At 53.0% G+C, this 16,829-nt stretch overlaps 1 protein-coding gene across 2 annotated transcripts; it reads left to right on the plus strand.

Moving 5' to 3' along the window:
* Positions 1 to 7,735: 7,735 nt before the first annotated feature.
* LOC125629299 (beta-1,3-galactosyltransferase 5) lies at positions 7,736 to 16,097 on the plus strand. Of its 2 annotated transcripts, none has more exons than XM_048834702.2 (2): positions 7,736 to 7,804; positions 12,377 to 16,097. In XM_048834702.2, exon 2 carries the CDS (start codon positions 13,020 to 13,022, stop codon positions 14,052 to 14,054), a length of 1,035 nt encoding a protein of 344 aa, XP_048690659.1. In that variant the 5' UTR covers positions 7,736 to 7,804; positions 12,377 to 13,019; the 3' UTR covers positions 14,055 to 16,097. The 2 variants fall into 2 exon arrangements, with proteins under 2 accessions (XP_048690659.1, XP_048690661.1); XM_048834704.2 differs by lacking the exon at positions 7,736 to 7,804 and adding an exon at positions 10,611 to 10,878.
* Positions 16,098 to 16,829: the final 732 nt, after the last annotated feature.

Raw genomic sequence — 16,829 nt, forward strand, 5'->3', positions numbered from 1 at the left:
CTGTTCCCTTCTTGCCTGTCCTATTCCTAATTCCCTAGTTAATAAAGAATCGATTGTTTAAGTTGTGGTCTCTGTGATTAGTTCGGATAAACTCTGATAGATGGGCTATACTGAGGGAATCTTGGGAGACTTCTGTTAGCTCCCCGCAGTCTTGCGGAAATAGGGTCCTGAAATCCTGAAATAATAAAGACTAATAAACTAACAGTACTGGCGACCAACCGCAGCAGGACCCTCAGGTTAATAATTAAGCCATGATAAGATTTCCCTCCCCTTCTAGTATTTAAGTTACCCTTTTATGGTTACGTTATACTGAACAGTAAATCCCAACAGATTAGAATGAGTGGAGTGTGTCTGCAGTGTGTCAACCCCAGACTACCTGTGTGGGTTCAGACTGTTAGTGGAGGCGGTAGGCAGCCGGCAATCAGACATTGTTTGTTCCACGAGGGCAGGCCAAGGTGTCTGGCAACCAGAGAAACAGGCTTGTAGGGATCAGTTACCAGAAGGAGTTTTGGAGCTGATCAGCCTAGGGAAGCAGACTGGGTTGTTGAGACCTCATACGGGCAGTCCGCCGAGGGCTGTTGCTGTAACGACTCCAGGACAGCTCTGGTGCAAGGTGCCATTTAGGGAACTGTCAGTGTCCCATACTCTCAGCTGGGCTCAGGCCCAGAAGGGGAGGGTCGATTAGGGAGGCAACTGGCGGATTAGCTACTCACAGTTGAACACTCTAAGGTGGCCTGTCTTGTAGTGGGACCTCAGGGATAAGAGTCCGAGTATACGGAACCAGGGAAGGGTTTCTCTGGGGCACAAGCTTGGGGTCTGGCTGGGTTTGGTGCCATTTCATGTACCGTGAAAGGGCCAGTAGGTGGTGCTCAAGGGCAGCGTTCTGCTCAGCTTGAGGAAGTGAGCACTCCCCACTCTGATTTTCCACTGAATGCATCCGATGAAGTGAGCTGTAGCTCACAAAAGCTTATGCTCAAATAAATTTGTTAGTCTCTAAGGTGCCACAAGTACTCCTTTTCTTTTTGTGAATACAGACTAACACGGCTGCTACTCTGAAATATGACAATAGTGATTCTGAAGGGAGCTCTGAGGAAGAATGTGAAAGGGAGAGTGGGACTGAATCATATAAGCAACATCATCAGGAAGAAATAATCAGCCCCCCCGCTTGACAGAGGAGCCTATCAGGGAACTGATGGGCAAGAACCCCTGGGAGAATAACATGAGGGGGAAAGGAGTCCAGGAGAGCTGGCTGTATTTTAAAGAATCCTTATTGAGGTTACAGGGACAAACCATCACGATGTGTAGAAAGAATAGTAAAGATAATGGCAAGCGACCAGCTTGGCTTAACAGTGAAATCCTTGCTGATCTTAATCACAAAAAAGAAGCTTACAAGAAGTGGAGGATTGGACAAATGACCAGGGAGGAGTATAAAAATATTGCTCGGGGATGCAGGAGTGAAATCAGGAAGGCCAAATCACATCTGGAGTTACAGCTAGAATGAGATGTTAAGAGTAACAAGAAGGGTTTCTTCAGGTATGTTAGCAACAAGAAGAAAGTCAAGGATAGTGTGGGCCCCTTACTGAATGAGGGAGGCAACCTAGTGACAGAGGATGTGGAAAAAGCTAATGTACTCAATGCTTTTTTTGCTTGTGTCTTCACAAACAAGGTCAGCTCCCAGACTACTGCACTGGGCAGCACAGCATGGGGAGGAGGTGACCAGCCCTCTGTGGAGAAAGAAGTGGTTCGGGACTATTTAGAAAAGCTGGACGAGCACAAGTCCATGGGGCCGGATACGCTGCATCCGAGAGTGCTAAAGGAGTTGGCGGATGTGATTGCAGAGCCATTGGCCATTATCTTTGAAAACTCATGGCGATCGGGGGAAGTCCCAGATGACTGGAAAAAGGCTAATGTAGTGCCCATCTTTAAAAAAGGGAAGAAGGAGGATCCTGGGAACTACAGGCCAGTCAGCCTCACCTCAGTCCCTGGAAAAATCATGGAGCAGGTCCTCAAGGAATCAATTCTGAAGCACTTAGAGGAGAGGAAAGTGATCAGGAACAGTCAGCATGGATTCACCAAGATGAACTGTGCATCCGATGAAGTGAGCTGTAGCTCACGAAAGCTTATGCTCAAATAAATTGGTTAGTCTCTAAGGTGCCACAAGTACTCCTTTTCTTTTTATGAAGGGGAAGTTTTCAAGGTGTGGCCAGTTCTTCCTTTAGGGTTATACATTAAGCCCACTTTAATGCTTCCACAAGATCTTCCGCACTGGGTCACTTTAAAAGATAATGAATATCATCAGGTTGACCTAGACACATGCCAATGGCACCCTAGGGCAGGCTATCTATGTCCCCACTAAAATATATATCGGCCCGCATATCTGTCTATCCAATCAGGGTAAATGCCATTTCAATTTTGAGGTGCAGCTGGTCAATACTTCCAAATTAATAATAGTTAAGTCAGGATGTGTATGTGTTCGAAGTACACAGATGACACTAAACTGGGAGGAGAGGTAGATACGCTGGAGGGTAAGGATAGGATACAGAGGGACCTAGACAAATTAGAGGATTGGGCCAAAAGAAATCTGATGAGGTTCAACAAGGACAAGTGCAGAGTCCTGCACTTCGGACGGAAGAATCCCATGCACCGCTACAGACTAGGGACCGAATGGCTCGGCAGCAGTTCTGCAGAAAAGGACCTAGGGGTGACAGTGGACGAGAAGCTGGATATGAGTCAGCAGTGTGCCCTTGTTGCCAAGAAGGCCAATGGCATTTTGGGATGTATAAGTAGGGGCACTGCCAGCAGATCGAGAGACGTGATCGTTCCCCTCTATTCGACATTGGCGAGGCCTCATCTGGAGTACTGTGTCCAGTTTTGGGCCCCACACTACAAGAAGGATGTGGAAAAATTGGAAAGAGTCCAGCGGAGGGCAACAAAAATGATTAGGGGACTGGAACACATGACTTATGAGGAGAGGCTGAGGGAACTGGGATTGTTTAGTCTGCGGAAGAGAAGAATGAGGAGGGATTTCATAGCTGCTATCAACTACTTGAAAGGGGGTTCCAAAGAGGATGGATCTAGACTGTTCTCAGTGGTAGCAGATGACAGAACGAGGAGTAATGGTCTCAAGTTGCAGTGATGGAGGATTAGGTCAGATATTAGGACAAACTTTTTCACTAGGAGGATGGTGAAACACTGGAATGCGTTACCTAGGGAGGTGGTGCAATCTCCTTCCTTAGATATTTTTAAGGTTAGGCTTGACAAAGCCCTGGCTGGGATGATTGAGTTGGGGATTGGTCCTGCTTTGAGCAGGGGGTTGGACTAGATGACCTCCTGAGGTCCCTTCCAACTCTGATGTTCTATGATTCTAAGGCGTTCCACAGGTTGACTGTGCGCTGTGTGAAGAACTTCCTTTTATTTGTTTTAAACCTGCTGCCCATTAATTTCATTTGGTGGCCCCTAGTTCTTATATTATGGGAACAAGTAAATAACTTTTCCTTATTCAGTTTCTCCACACCACTCATGATCTTTATAGACCTCTCTCATATCCCTCCTTAGTCTCCTCTTTTCCAAGCTGAAAAGTCCTAGTCTGTTTAATCTCTCCTCATATAGGACCCATTCCAAACCTCTAATCATTTTAGTTGCCTTTTTCTGAATCTTTTCTAATGCCAGTATATCTTTTCTGAGATGAGGGGACCACATCTGTACACAGTATTCAAGATGTGGATGTACCATGGATTTACATAAGGGCAATAGGATATTCTCCGTCTTATTCTCTATCCGTTTTTTAATGATTCCTAACATCCCGTTTGCTTTTTTGACTGTCACTGCACACTGCGTGGACGTCTTCAGAGAACTATCCACGATGACTCCAAGATCTTTGTCCTGATTAGTTGTAGCTAAATTAGCCCCCATCATATTGTATGTATAGTTGGGGTTATTTTTTCCAATGTGCATTACTGTACATTTATCCACATTACACTTCATTTGCCATTTTGTTGCCGAATCACTTAGTTTTGTGAGATCTTTTTGAAGTTCTTCAAAGTCTGCTTTGGTCCCAACTATCTTCAGCAGTTTAGTATCATCTGCAAACTTTGCCACCTCACTGTTTACACCTTTCTCCAGATAATTTATGAATAAGTTGAATAGGATTGGTTCTAGGACTGACTCTTGGGGAATACCACTAGTTACCCCTCTCCATTCTGAACATTTACTATTTATTCCTACCCTTTGTTCCGTGTCTTTTAACCAGTTCTCAATCCATGAAAGGATCTTCCCTCTTATCAAATGACAACTTAATTTACATAAGAGCCTTTGGTGAGGGACCTTGCCAAAGGCTTTCTGGAAATCTAAGGACACTATATCCACTGGATCCCCTTTGTCCACATGTTTGTTGACCTCCTCAAAGAACTCTAATAGATTTGTAAGACATGATCTCCCTTTACAGAAATCATGTTGACTTTTGCACAACAATTTGTGTTCTTCTAGGTGTCTGACCATTTTATTCTTCACTATTGTTTCAACTAATTTGCCCAGTTCTGACGTTAGACTTACCGGTCTGTAATTGTCAGGATCACCTCTAGAGCCCTTTTTAAATATTGGCATTACATTAGCTATCTTCAGATAAGTGATTTTGAAATGAAGAAACTGTTATTAAAAAGCAGCCATTTTACATTTTTTTAGTATGCTTCCCAGAAACTTGTATAGCATGTAAGTAATGTAACAAGAGAAGGAAAAGGTGTGATGTTACTGACATAACCTGTGACTGTATAGATCATTGTTGCAACCACTGTTATATATTTGCAGCAAATATTGTACAAAGGTTGTTGTGTGAGGTGTCTATGGAAAGGTTATAATTTGCTGATTATGATGATGCTATCTGTATGAGTGTATCATTTTTGTAGTTGAAGTTATGAATATTGGCTATGTACTTGTATATAATTTCTTTTGATTCTAAGTAGTCTCAGTGAAGCATTTGGTCAGCTTCTTGAGAAGGGACTATTCTCAGTAAGTGCCCAATCAAGAAACACTTATCGATGCATCCAATGAAGTGGGCTGTAGCCCAAGAAAGCTTACACTCTAATACATTTGTTAGTCTCTTAGGTGCCACAAGTACTCCTGTTCTTTTTGTGGATACAGACAAACACTGCTGCTACTCTGAAACTTATCTGACAACGGACTTTGGGAGATGCCAATCCACATCTAAGCTTTCCTGGGAACGTTCAAACTAACATGTAAACAATGGTGTTGGCCTGTAAAGAACGAAGTCATGCATGGACATGTGACTTGCCCATGTGACTCCAAACTATATCTTGCTGTGATCTTGCACAGGAAAACCAAGGGATTTCCACCCACAAGACAAAGCCTATAAAAGGCTGCTGCATCTCCTCCATCTTGTCTTCAATCCTTCTTTTTATTTCTGGGGGGACTTTGCTACAAACTGAAGTTCTGAAAAAAGGACTGAATGACCCATCCCAGCTGTGGATGTTCTCCAGAGACTTGATTTGAACCTGCAGTTTATTCTATCACTGTTACAAGCCTGACCCAAGAACTTTGCCATTACTGTATGTCATTGATTTCATTTAACCAGTTCTAGCTCTCATCTCTATCTTTTTCCTTTTATGAATAAGCCTTTAGATTTTAAATTCTAAAGGACTGGCAACAGTGTGATTTGTGGGTAAGATCTGATTTGTATAGTGACCTGGGTCTGGGGCTTGGTCCTTTGGGATCGAGAGAACCTTTTTTTCTTTTACTGGGGTATTGGTTTTCATAACCATTCGTCCCCATAACGAGTGGCACCGGTGGTGATACTGGGAAAGCCTTGGCCTGCAACTGCCCTGCTCGAAGCAATTTGTCCTGAATTGACACTCTCAGAAGCATCCCACCAGGGGCAGCATCGTTACAAAAGGGTATGGGGAATATTGTAGGAAGATATCCTAACTGAACTGCTTGGCTAGAATAAGTCAGCAGGTCTGTTAAAGAGCTATGAATAAGTAGACAGAGAATGTGAAGCAAGATTATTATTGCAAGTCATGTGGTGTTCAACTCACAGGAAAATACTGCTTCAGATATCTAGAGAAATTGGTAAAGCTTATGTGAAAGGGTAAATAATACTTCCCTATTCACTTTCTCCACACAATTCACAATTTTATAGACCTCTACAATATCTCCTCTTTGTCATCTCTTTTCCAAGCTAAAAAGTCCTAGTCTCTCCTCATGTGGAAGTTGTTCCACACCCCGTATCATTTCTGTTGCTGTTCTCTGTATTCTAATATATCTTTTTTGAGATAGGATGAGAAGACCTGCACACACTGTTCAAGGTGTGGTAATACCACAGATTCCTATAATGGCATTATGCTATTTTCTGTCTTATTGTCTCTCTCTTTCCTAACAGTTCCTAACATTCTGTTCGCGTTTTTGACTGCCGCAGCACATGGAGCAGATGTTTTCTGAGAACTATCCACACTGTTTCCAAGATCGCTTTCTTGAGTGGTGACGGCTAATTTAGACTCCATCATTTAACATGCATAGCTGGGATGATGTTTTCCAAGGTGCATTACTTTGCATTTATCAACAATGAATTTCATCGGCCATTTTGTGGCCCACCCAGTTTTGTGAGATCCTTTTGTAGCTCTTCACAGTCTGCCTGGGACTTCACTATCTTGAATAACGTTGTGTCATCTGCAAATTTTGCCACCCCGTTTACCCCTTTTTCCAGATCATTTATGAATACAATGAGGAGCACTGGTCCCAGGCCTGATCCCTGGAGCCATCTGCTCTTTACCGCTCTCCAGTCTGAAATGGATCTTTTATTTGTACCCTCGGTTTCCTGCCTTGTAACCCGTTACTGACCCCCGAGACAACCTCCCGTCTCAGCTTCCTTTGCATAAGAGCCTTTGGCCCGGGACCTTGTCACAGGCGGTCTGAAAGCCCCAGGACTCTCTGCCCCCTGGCCCCCTTTGCCCACGGGCTCCTCGGGCCCCTCCAAGAAGCCCAGCAGCTCGGTGGGTCCTGGTTTCCCCTCACACGCCTTAGCAGCGGGGGTGTCCGGGGCAGGCCCGTGGGCCGCAGAGCGCCTGCCCTCGGGGAGCCCTGTCAGCCTTGGGGGCGAGCTGGGTGGTGGGAAACCCGCCCCCAGGCTGGACTCGGGGCAGCGCCCCACACAGGCTCCTGGGGGCCCCCCCAGTTCGGGGTTCCCGCTCCCTCTTCTCAGCCCCTCCCCCGCCTGAGGAGAGTCCGCCCCGCCCCTCAGCCACAGCGCGCGCGCACCCAACGGCCGCTCAACCTCCCTCTCCGCTTCCCGCCCAAAGCGCGCGCCCCACGACGCCCGGCTCGCTCTCTGATTGGCCACGGCCGCGGCAATATTGAAGCTCCTCCCCCCCTTCCAACCTAATTAATCTGAAGCGCACGGGCCCGCCCTTAGCATCCTTATTGGGTAATCGGATCCACCTTCCTTCAGGCCCCGCCCTGCCGTTTGGCCCCGCCCACTTCTTCAGGACCCCACCCCCTTCCCTGAGACCCCTCTCTGGATTGGTGCGAGGGATTCTAATCCCGCCCCATATCCGTGGCTCCTCTTCGGATTGGTCAATGCTCCCACGTCCCGCCCCTCCTCCTCGGACTCTTCTTGGATTGGTCCAGATTCACTGTGACCACGCCCTTTCCAGCCCGCTCCTCCTCGGTATCTCTCCGGATTGGTCTAATCTCGCTCCGGCCCCGCCCATCCCGAGCCCGCCGAGCCCCCATTGGCTGTAGTCCAGCGCCGTCAGTCACTCGAGCTGGAGCAAAGGTTGGACGGGGAGCGTGTCCCGTAAGTAACGCCGAGCCCCTCCCCCCGCGTGACGGCTCCTCGAGTGGGAAGCTGATACCCGCCCCCGCGAGCCTGGAGCCGGGGAGGGGGAGGGGGAGCAGGGGTGCTGCAAAGAGCCGAGTAGGGGTGGGCCGAGGGGTGCTGGGGGAGGGCTAAGAAGAGCTGTGTGGGGGCAGGGGTGCTGGGGGGACAAGGGGGAGGGCTAAGAAGAGCTGTGTGGGGGCAGGGGTGCTGGGGGGACAAGGGGGAGGGCTAAGAAGAGCTGTGGGGGGGCAGGGGTGCTGGGGGGACAAGGGGGAGGGCTAAGAAGAGCTGTGTGGGGCAGGGGTGCTGGGGGGACAAGGGGAGGGCTAAGAAGAGCTGTGGGGGGGCAGGGGTGCTGGGGGGACAAGGGGGAGGGCTAAGAAGAGCTGTGGGGGGGCAGGGGTGCTGGGGGGACAAGGGGAGGGCTAAGAAGAGCTGTGTGGGGCAGGGGTGCTGGGGGGACAAGGGGGAGGGCTAAGAAGAACTGTGTGGGGGCAGGGGTGCTGGGGGGACAAGGGGAGGGCTAAGAAGAGCTGTGGGGGGGCAGGGGTGCTGGGGGGACAAGGGGGAGGGCTAAGAAGAGCTGTGGGGGGGCAGGGGTGCTGGGGGGACAAGGGGGAGGGCTAAGAAGAGCTGTGTGGGGCAGGGGTGCTGGGGGGACAAGGGGAGGGCTAAGAAGAGCTGTGGGGGGGCAGGGGTGCTGGGGGGACAAGGGGAGGGCTAAGAAGAGCTGTGGGGGGGCAGGGGTGCTGGGGGGACAAGGGGGAGGGCTAAGAAGAGCTGTGGGGGGGCAGGGGTGCTGGGGGGACAAGGGGAGGGCTAAGAAGAGCTGTGTGGGGCAGGGGTGCTGGGGGGACAAGGGGGAGGGCTAAGAAGAACTGTGTGGGGGCAGGGGTGCTGGGGGGACAAGGGGAGGGCTAAGAAGAGCTGTGGGGGGGCAGGGGTGCTGGGGGGACAAGGGGGAGGGCTAAGAAGAGCTGTGTGGGGGCAGGGGTGCTGGGGGGACAAGGGGAGGGCTAAGAAGAGCTGTGGGGGGGCAGGGGTGCTGGGGGGGACAAGGGGGAGGGCTAAGAAGAGCTGTGTGGGGGCAGGGGTGCTGGGGGGACAAGGGGGAGGGCTAAGAAGAGCTGTGTGGGGGCAGGGGTGCTGGGGGGACAAGGGGGAGGGCTAAGAAGAGCTGTGGGGGGGCAGGGGTGCTGGGGGGACAAGGGGAGGGCTAAGAAGAGCTGTGTGGGGGCAGGGGTGCTGGGGGGACAAGGGGGAGGGCTAAGAAGAGCTGTGGGGGGCAGGGGTGCTGGGGGGACAAGGGGAGGGCTAAGAAGAGCTGTGTGGGGGCAGGGGTGCTGGGGGGACAAGGGGGAGGGCTAAGAAGAGCTGTGTGGGGCAGGGGTGCTGGGGGGACAAGGGGGAGGGCTAAGAAGAGCTGTGTGGGGGCAGGGGTGCTGGGGGGACAAGGGGGAGGGCTAAGAAGAGTGTGGGGGCAGGGGTGCTGGGGGGACAAGGGGAGGGCTAAGAAGAGCTGTGTGGGGGCAGGGGTGCTGGGGGGACAAGGGGGAGGGCTAAGAAGAGCTGTGTGGGGGCAGGGGTGCTGGGGGGACAAGGGGGAGGGCTAAGAAGAGCTGTGTGGGGGCAGGGGTGCTGGGGGGACAAGGGGGAGGGCTAAGAAGAGCTGTGTGGGGGCAGGGGTGCTGGGGGGACAAGGGGGAGGGCTAAGAAGAGCTGTGTGGGGGCAGGGGTGCTGGGGGGACAAGGGGGAGGGCTAAGAAGAGCTGTGTGGGGGCAGGGGTGCTGGGGGGACAAGGGGGAGGGCTAAGAAGAGCTGTGTGGGGGCAGGGGTGCTGGGGGGACAAGGGGGAGGGCTAAGAAGAGCTGTGTGGGGGCAGGGGTGCTGGGGGGACAAGGGGGAGGGCTAAGAAGAGCTGTGTGGGGGCAGGGGTGCTGGGGGGACAAGGGGGAGGGCTAAGAAGAGCTGTGTGGGGGCAGGGGTGCTGGGGGGACAAGGGGGAGGGCTAAGAAGAGCTGTGTGGGGGCAGGGGTGCTGGGGGGACAAGGGGAGGGCTAAGAAGAGCTGTGTGGGGGCAGGGGTGCTGGGGGGACAAGGGGAGGGCTAAGAAGAGCTGTGTGGGGGCAGGGGTGCTGGGGGGACAAGGGGGAGGGCTAAGAAGAGCTGTGTGGGGGCAGGGGTGCTGGGGGGACAAGGGGGAGGGCTAAGAAGAGCTGTGTGGGGGCAGGGGTGCTGGGGGGACAAGGGGGAGGGCTAAGAAGAGCTGTGGGGGTGCTGGGGGGACAAGGGGAGGGCTAAGAAGAGCTGTGGGGGGGCGGGGGTGCTGGGGGGACAAGGGGGAGGGCTAAGAAGAGCTGTGTGGGGGCAGGGGTGCTGGGGGGACAAGGGCGAGGGCAAAGAAGAGCTGTGGGGGGGCAGGGGTGCTGGGGGGACAAGGGGAGGGCTAAGAAGAGCTGTGGGGGGGCAGGGGTGCTTGGGGGACAAGGGGTAGGGCTAAGAGCTGTGTGGGGGCAGGGGTGCTGGGGGGACAAGGGGAGGGCTAAGAAGAGCTGTGTGGGGACAGGGGTGCTGGGGGGGACAAGGGGGAGGGCTAAGAAGAGCTGTGTGGGGGCAGGGGTGCTGGGGGGGACAAGGAGACGGCAGGGCGGGGTGCTGGGGAGGGCCAAGGAGGTGTGCGGGGGAGGGCTAAGAAGAGCTATGTGGAGGGGGCGGGGATGCTGCAAAGGGCCAAGCGGGGGCTGGGAGCGGGAGGGGGGGCAAAGAGACACATGGGGGGAGGGCTAAGAAGAGGAGGGGGTAGGGATTACTCCTCCCTTGCACTCACCCTGTGACTGTCTCGCCAAGCCCAAGGGCCTGAGGCAGCAGCCCCAGTTGTTAGCCGCAGGGCAGGGAGGGGCCAAGAGGGCTCCTCGCAGTGACTCTGCTGCAGCCCACTGACAGGTGCTGGGGCGCAGCCCTGGGCATGGGGCAGCCAGGACGAGTCTGGGGGGCCCTTGCCTGTAAAGCCATTTCCTGTAACACCTGTGATGCAGAGGAGAGCGAACAGGTGAGTGATGCCTGCGACCAGGTGGGAGGGACGACAAGGGAGTCAGGGCTCCTGAGAGCCATCCCGGGGAAGATAATCCCAGCAACTCGGCAGGGGGTGGGAGAAGCCTGAGACACCAGAATGGCGGAGAGAAACCCGGCACCGAGAGTGGGTAAGAAATGAGAAAGGTATTTCCAATTTGATGTGACTGCCTCAAATCTTTGGGCCACAAAGACATCCCCACAGAACTGATGCTGTGTCTGAATGTGGCTCTCGCATGACCACCCATGGACTGTTGCTTTCCACTTTGCCTACCTTAATACCAGAGAAATTCTTCCCTCTGGGGAGCTCAGAGAAGAGCAACAGAAACTCTCAGTGGGTGGGAGAGCCCTAGTGGTGGAGCAGGACCCCCTGGTGCTAGGCACTGTAGGGACAGCAAAAAGAAGGTCCCTGCTCCAAAGAGCTTACAGTCTAAGGAGTAAGACAAGCGACAATAGATGAATGCAGATGGAGAGGGGAGCGTAACAAAACAGATGGTTCTGGTGAGTGTGACAGGCTATGGGCTCTGTATACCAGTAGCCTAATTCTTGCCAAGCATTTCCCTGGCAAAGGCAAGTTTGAAGGAGGCAATGAGGTGGTTTTGTGGAAGTTTACAGGAAGCACCTCCCTGGTGTAAGGGGCAATATGGGAGACCTGTATGCAGGTGCTATTTGGAAGGTCAGGAGCCCAGACAGCAATCAGGCCAGACCTCCCAACAGCAGTGCAGGCTCCATGTGGTTGCACTGTCCCACCCAAACAGCCATGCTGGATGGAGAGGAGGGAGAACCCATTGTGGCTTTGGCAAGACAGTGCCTGGAGCTGGAATGGTTCCTTGCCTTCCCATGTGACTGAGCTCAGGATCCCTTTCTCCTAAAACCACTGGACTCCACATTCCTGGTCTTGACCTTCCCTGACATCCTGTCACAATGGGCCTCATGCATCTTCTGCAAGTGACGAGCCCCTTGTTTGGACTTGTGACTAAAGCACAGGACTGGGAGACAGCCACTTTCTATGTCCTGCTCTTGAAAGCACAGAAAAGGCTAATAGAACAGATTTGCCGTGTGAGCTCAGGACAGTCCCGGCCTCACTTAGTGCCTCAGTTTCCCCATCTGTAAAATCAGAGTGACAATCCTGTCCCTCGCATCAAAGAAACATGACAGTCAGTGTTAGTAAAGTACTTTGAGCTACTCAGACAGAAGGAGGTAAGAGGTGATTACTTATTTATTACTACAGTTACCCAGAGAACTCTGAGAAGAGGTGTTGTAAGGGGGAAGAGAACACACAGGACCCCTTGGAGCATCACTGGCTGAATTCTCCTACTTCTGATCTCACTCTGGCTAGGGCAGGAGAATCTCTTGTCCATTATAGTATCTGGGGCCTGAAGATGCAGTCTCTTCTGCCTGGAAACGCAAGGTCTCCAATCTCAGGAGTTTGATTTCCTCTCTCTCTCTCTCTCTCTCTCTCTCTCTCTCTCTCTCAGGAAGCAAAGCCAGAGTGCAATGGGACAAAGCCCAGAAGAAGACACTGCAAGGAGTAACTGGATCTCCTGAGATTCTGCCATGACCTGCAGCGTTTCAAAGCTCTCTAGTCCCAGCCCAAGGGGAGACCATCAGCTGCAGTCCATACAGCATTCATCTTACTTGCACTGAATCCACTCAGAACTATTCATGGCCCAAGAATCACAGTGGGGGCTTGACTTGGATGCTCCTGTCAGATTAGGCTTTGCAGCCCAGCATGAAAGGAGCCTATAGTCACTGAACAGCAATGATCCAGACTTGGTGTGAGATGTGTGTCCTGCCCCCCTGCAGTAGCTGGGTCACAGTGTCCTTTCTGACTGCTTTGCCCGTGCATGTTCCAGATGACCTTTCCATCACACCTACCCCGTGGTGCAGCACATGCATGAGGCAGCCAGTGACACAGCTTAGTAAAGCCTCTTCCATGTGCTTCACTGGCTCTCTTGCTCAGGCTTGCCCTATGTGTCCTGCAGCTGACAGGCAGCGGGGCAGGAGAGATGCATGGTGCTGAGGAATTCCCTCCCTGCCTTGTCTTCTCTCCCTAGCCAGGCAGGGTTGGTATAATTGCTGGAGCTGTCGTGCTTACAATGCCTGTTGTTTCCTTCTCCCATGGCACTGATGCATCCGTGGTGCTTAAAAGGGCTGATCTGTGTCAGCGGCCTTCTCTCACTCATCCTGCTTTGGTGCCTGCTGGTCATGACAGCTGATGTCCAGAAGAGATGGCAGCTTTCCAGTCGCTTCCCCATCATCCAAGGGAAGCTGCCCAGAAGGTCTCGCTTTGGGGCCATTGAATCTGCCCAGAGAGGCGTGGACTTTCCATCTCTGTTCACTAACTCTCTCACAGATCCTCACTGTGAGCCTGGGCAGCTGCTCCTGATCCTCGTGACTTCAGCCCCAGGGAATTCAGAGCCCAGGCAGGTGATCAGGAGAACCTGGGCTGCCCATGAGGGACTGACAGCATACCAATGGCAGTCTGTGTTCTTAGTTGGCCAGTCTGCAGATGTTGGGGTAGCCCAGGGCATCCAGAGAGAGCAGCAGGAGTTTGGGGACATCCTGATTGGGAATTATCAGGACACCTATCGGAACCTCACCCTGAAGGTCATGCATGGGTTTAAGTGGGTAGCCAAGCAGTGCCGGCCCAGCTACATTCTAAAGACAGATGATGACTGCTTCGTCAACACAGACCGGCTGCCGGAGTTCCTGCTGGAGCACAACACTATTAAGACGGGCCTGTATGCAGGATCCCTCTTCTCCAGGGAGAAGCGGCAGGTCATCAGAGAGCCTTCCAGCAAATGGTTTGTCTCCAGGCAAGACTACCACCCAGATGAATACCCACCATATGCCAGTGGCATCGGCTACATCCTGTCTCTGGATGCCGTTGAGCAGATCCTGTGGGCAGCAGAACATGTCCACCCCATCCCGGTAGAAGATGCCTACGTCGGCATCTTGGCTGAGAAAGCTGGGATCCGGGTGAAATCCAGTGCGCGCTTCGCCAAGCACAACGTGAGGTGGCGGGTGTGTAACTACCGCTACCTGATGGTAATTCATCACCTGAGCCCACATGAGCAGGAGGTGGCCAAGGGGAACATGCTACAGGCTCGGAGTGCCTGCCATGACAGTCTGGAGGTCACCAGGTGGAAGTGAGCCACTGTCTGCCAGGAGGGCTGGCAAGGGACGGGGCAACCTCATGCCTGTAGCACAGTCTGAAGGGGGTTATGCAACCGGTGCTCAGGGTTACCCCTACCCCAAGGCCCCATCCCAGGCTCTGGAGGGTGGTGAAGCACTGGAATGGGTTACCTAGGGAGGTGGTGGAATCTCCTTCCTTAGAAGTTTTTAAGGTCAGGCTTGACAAAGCCCTGGCTGAGATGATTTAGTTGGGGTTGGTCCTGCTTTGAGCAGGGGATTGGACTAGATGATCTGAGGTCGCTTCCATCCCTAATCTTCTATGATTCTAGGTCAGCCCCTGCCATGCACTCTTGCCTGGCACCCTAGCTGTCTTACCCTTCCAGTGTTATGGACTTCTAGAGAGTGAAATGGCCCTGCCTGGCTTGCCTGACAGGCAGCATCTTACTCGCCATGAGGTTGGGGCTGGGAGCCAGGAGCTCTGGAGTGGGAGTCCCAGCTCTGCTACTAACCTCAGGCCAGTGACTGACTGATCCTGTGCCTCGGTTTCCCCACCTGTAAAGTGGGGATAACTATCTGACTCAGCTCCCAAGGCCTGTGGAGATTATTTGGTTCATGTCTGTAGGGCTCTGAAAAAGTGGTGTGGGAGGGGCCAAACATCATTAATACAGAGGGACTTAAGGTCTCGGTATGTCATGCCCAGCTGAGGCTCCTGCCATTTAGATGCATCGTGGCATGCTAGGACCTGTAATCCCCACAGGCTGGCTGCAGTCTGCCTCAGTTTGTGGCCAGCTGCTGGCAGCCCTTAGCTGAGCTAAATTGGAAGGTCCAAGGTCACCAGGACTTTTCTACCTCTAACACTACAGTGCCCTGGGGCGCAGGGCATGGTGAGCCCTGGAGCTGAGAGGGGAGGACACCAGCCATGACAAATGGGAGTGGGGATGGCCTCTGCCTCCAGAAGAGGACTCTCTCCTCATGCCCGGTGTCTCCAACCCTCCCACAGCTGAGGCTCTCTCTGGCTGCTTTATGAAGGGGGGTTGCTGGATGTGTGACCTACCTAAAGAGCAGCATTACTAGCCTCTCTGTATGCTGCTGGTGAGGCTTGAAAACAGCGGGGTAGCCCAGAACCCCTGCAGGGAGTGACCCTGATTTCCCCCATCTCTATCACCTTCCCAGGGTAGGGGGATGGGACGGGACTCACCTGTGCTTGGTGCAATGGCACAAGCAAAATGAACTGCACCTTCTCATGCTGCATCTTTCTGAAGGAAGGCCCAGGATGGCCTGCACTTCACCAGCACCTGGGCATGCAGCTTGTTCAGGCTGCCAGGCCCCATGGGTGCTAGTGATGTGTGTCAGGTGTAAATGGTACTCGCTTTCCCGCTCAGTGTGCACGGGGGACCCAGGTACCTGTTGTTCTAACGAGCCTGGAGCACTTTCCGGACTGAAAGGACACTAGGAAAGGGTTAATCTATGCAGAAGCTAACTACAAAACTGTATTAAGTAAGGGCTGGGCTCTGTTCCTTTCCCTTGGCAAGATGCTTCCCCTCTCTCTGCCTCAGTTTCCCATCCCCAGGCAGGGGGTGAAGCCAAACTCCCACTGATCTCACATATCAAGGTGCTTTAGGTTGGATATTAGGAAAAACTTTTTCACTAGGAGGGTGGTGAAACACTGGAATGCGTTACCTAGGGAGGTGGTGGAATCTCCTTCCTTAGAAGTTTTTAAGGTCAGGCTTGACGAAGCTCTGGCTGGGATGATTTAGTTAGGGATTGGTCCTGCTTTGAGCAGGAGGTTGGACTACATGACCTCCTGAGGTCCCTTCCAACCCTGATATTCTATGATTCTCCTCCAATTAGCCTTGTGCAGGGTGCTACTGGGAAGGGAATAGCTGCTTTTACAAACCAATGCTAACCACGCCCACCTCCCTCAGCCCAGCCCTGCCCTGCCCGAACTTCCCTGGAGTTCAGGGATAGCAGTCAACTGGGGAGAGGAAGTTAGTCATGGGAGTGGGCTCCTGCCCCTTGGGCACAGGAAGGCTACGGCTAGTTAGCCTGTAGTGTGAGATATCCCATGGTTCCTGATTCCTGCCCCACCGTGCCTAGAAAGGGCTCCCCTCTGGCCCATCGAGGATAACACCCTGCTCTGGTGCCCAGCACTCAATCAGTGTTACTGACATCCCAGCAGCAAGTGGCAAACAACCTGTCACGGAGTCCCTGGGCGATGCTCTGGAACTGCTCCCCATGAAGCCAGTCAGGACTCTGGGGCAGTCGCCTTTCTGTGAGCAGCCTGTCTTCAGGACACACAGCTCACACAGCTTCCACCTTCCTGGGTCTGACCTCGGAGCATTCAGCATCCTCTGCCCCTCCGTGCGCTTCCCACAGCGAGTCCGCTCAGGCGGGGCTCCTGGGGAAGCCAGAGGGTCCTGCACCCCAACTTCGCAGTCAGACGTGACTCTCAGCCAGCCAGTAAAACAGAAGGTTTATTAGACGACAGGAACATGGTCTAACACAGAGCTTGCAGGTGCAGAGAACGGGACCCCTCAGCTGGGTCCATTTTGGGGGGTAGTGAGCCAGACAACCACGTCTGCACTTCACTCCATGTCCCAGCCAGCCCCAAAACTGAAACTCCCTCCAGCCCCTCCTCCTCTGGGCTTTGTTCCTTTCCCGGGCCAGGTGGTCACCTGATTCCTTTGTTCTCCAACCCTTCAGCTCTCACCTTGCAGGGGGGGAAGGGCCCAGGCCATCAGTTGCCAGGAAACAGGGTGTCGGCCATTCTCTGTGTCCAGACTCCTGCACACA

This window comes from Caretta caretta, chromosome 5, assembly GCF_965140235.1.
Source record: "Caretta caretta isolate rCarCar2 chromosome 5, rCarCar1.hap1, whole genome shotgun sequence".
Classification (NCBI taxonomy): domain Eukaryota; kingdom Metazoa; phylum Chordata; order Testudines; family Cheloniidae; genus Caretta; species Caretta caretta.

Coding starts and splice junctions, on each gene's coding strand:
- LOC125629299 (XM_048834702.2), top strand. CDS start 13,020: ATGGCACTGATGCATCCGTGGTGCTTAAAAGGGCTGATCTGTGTCAGC.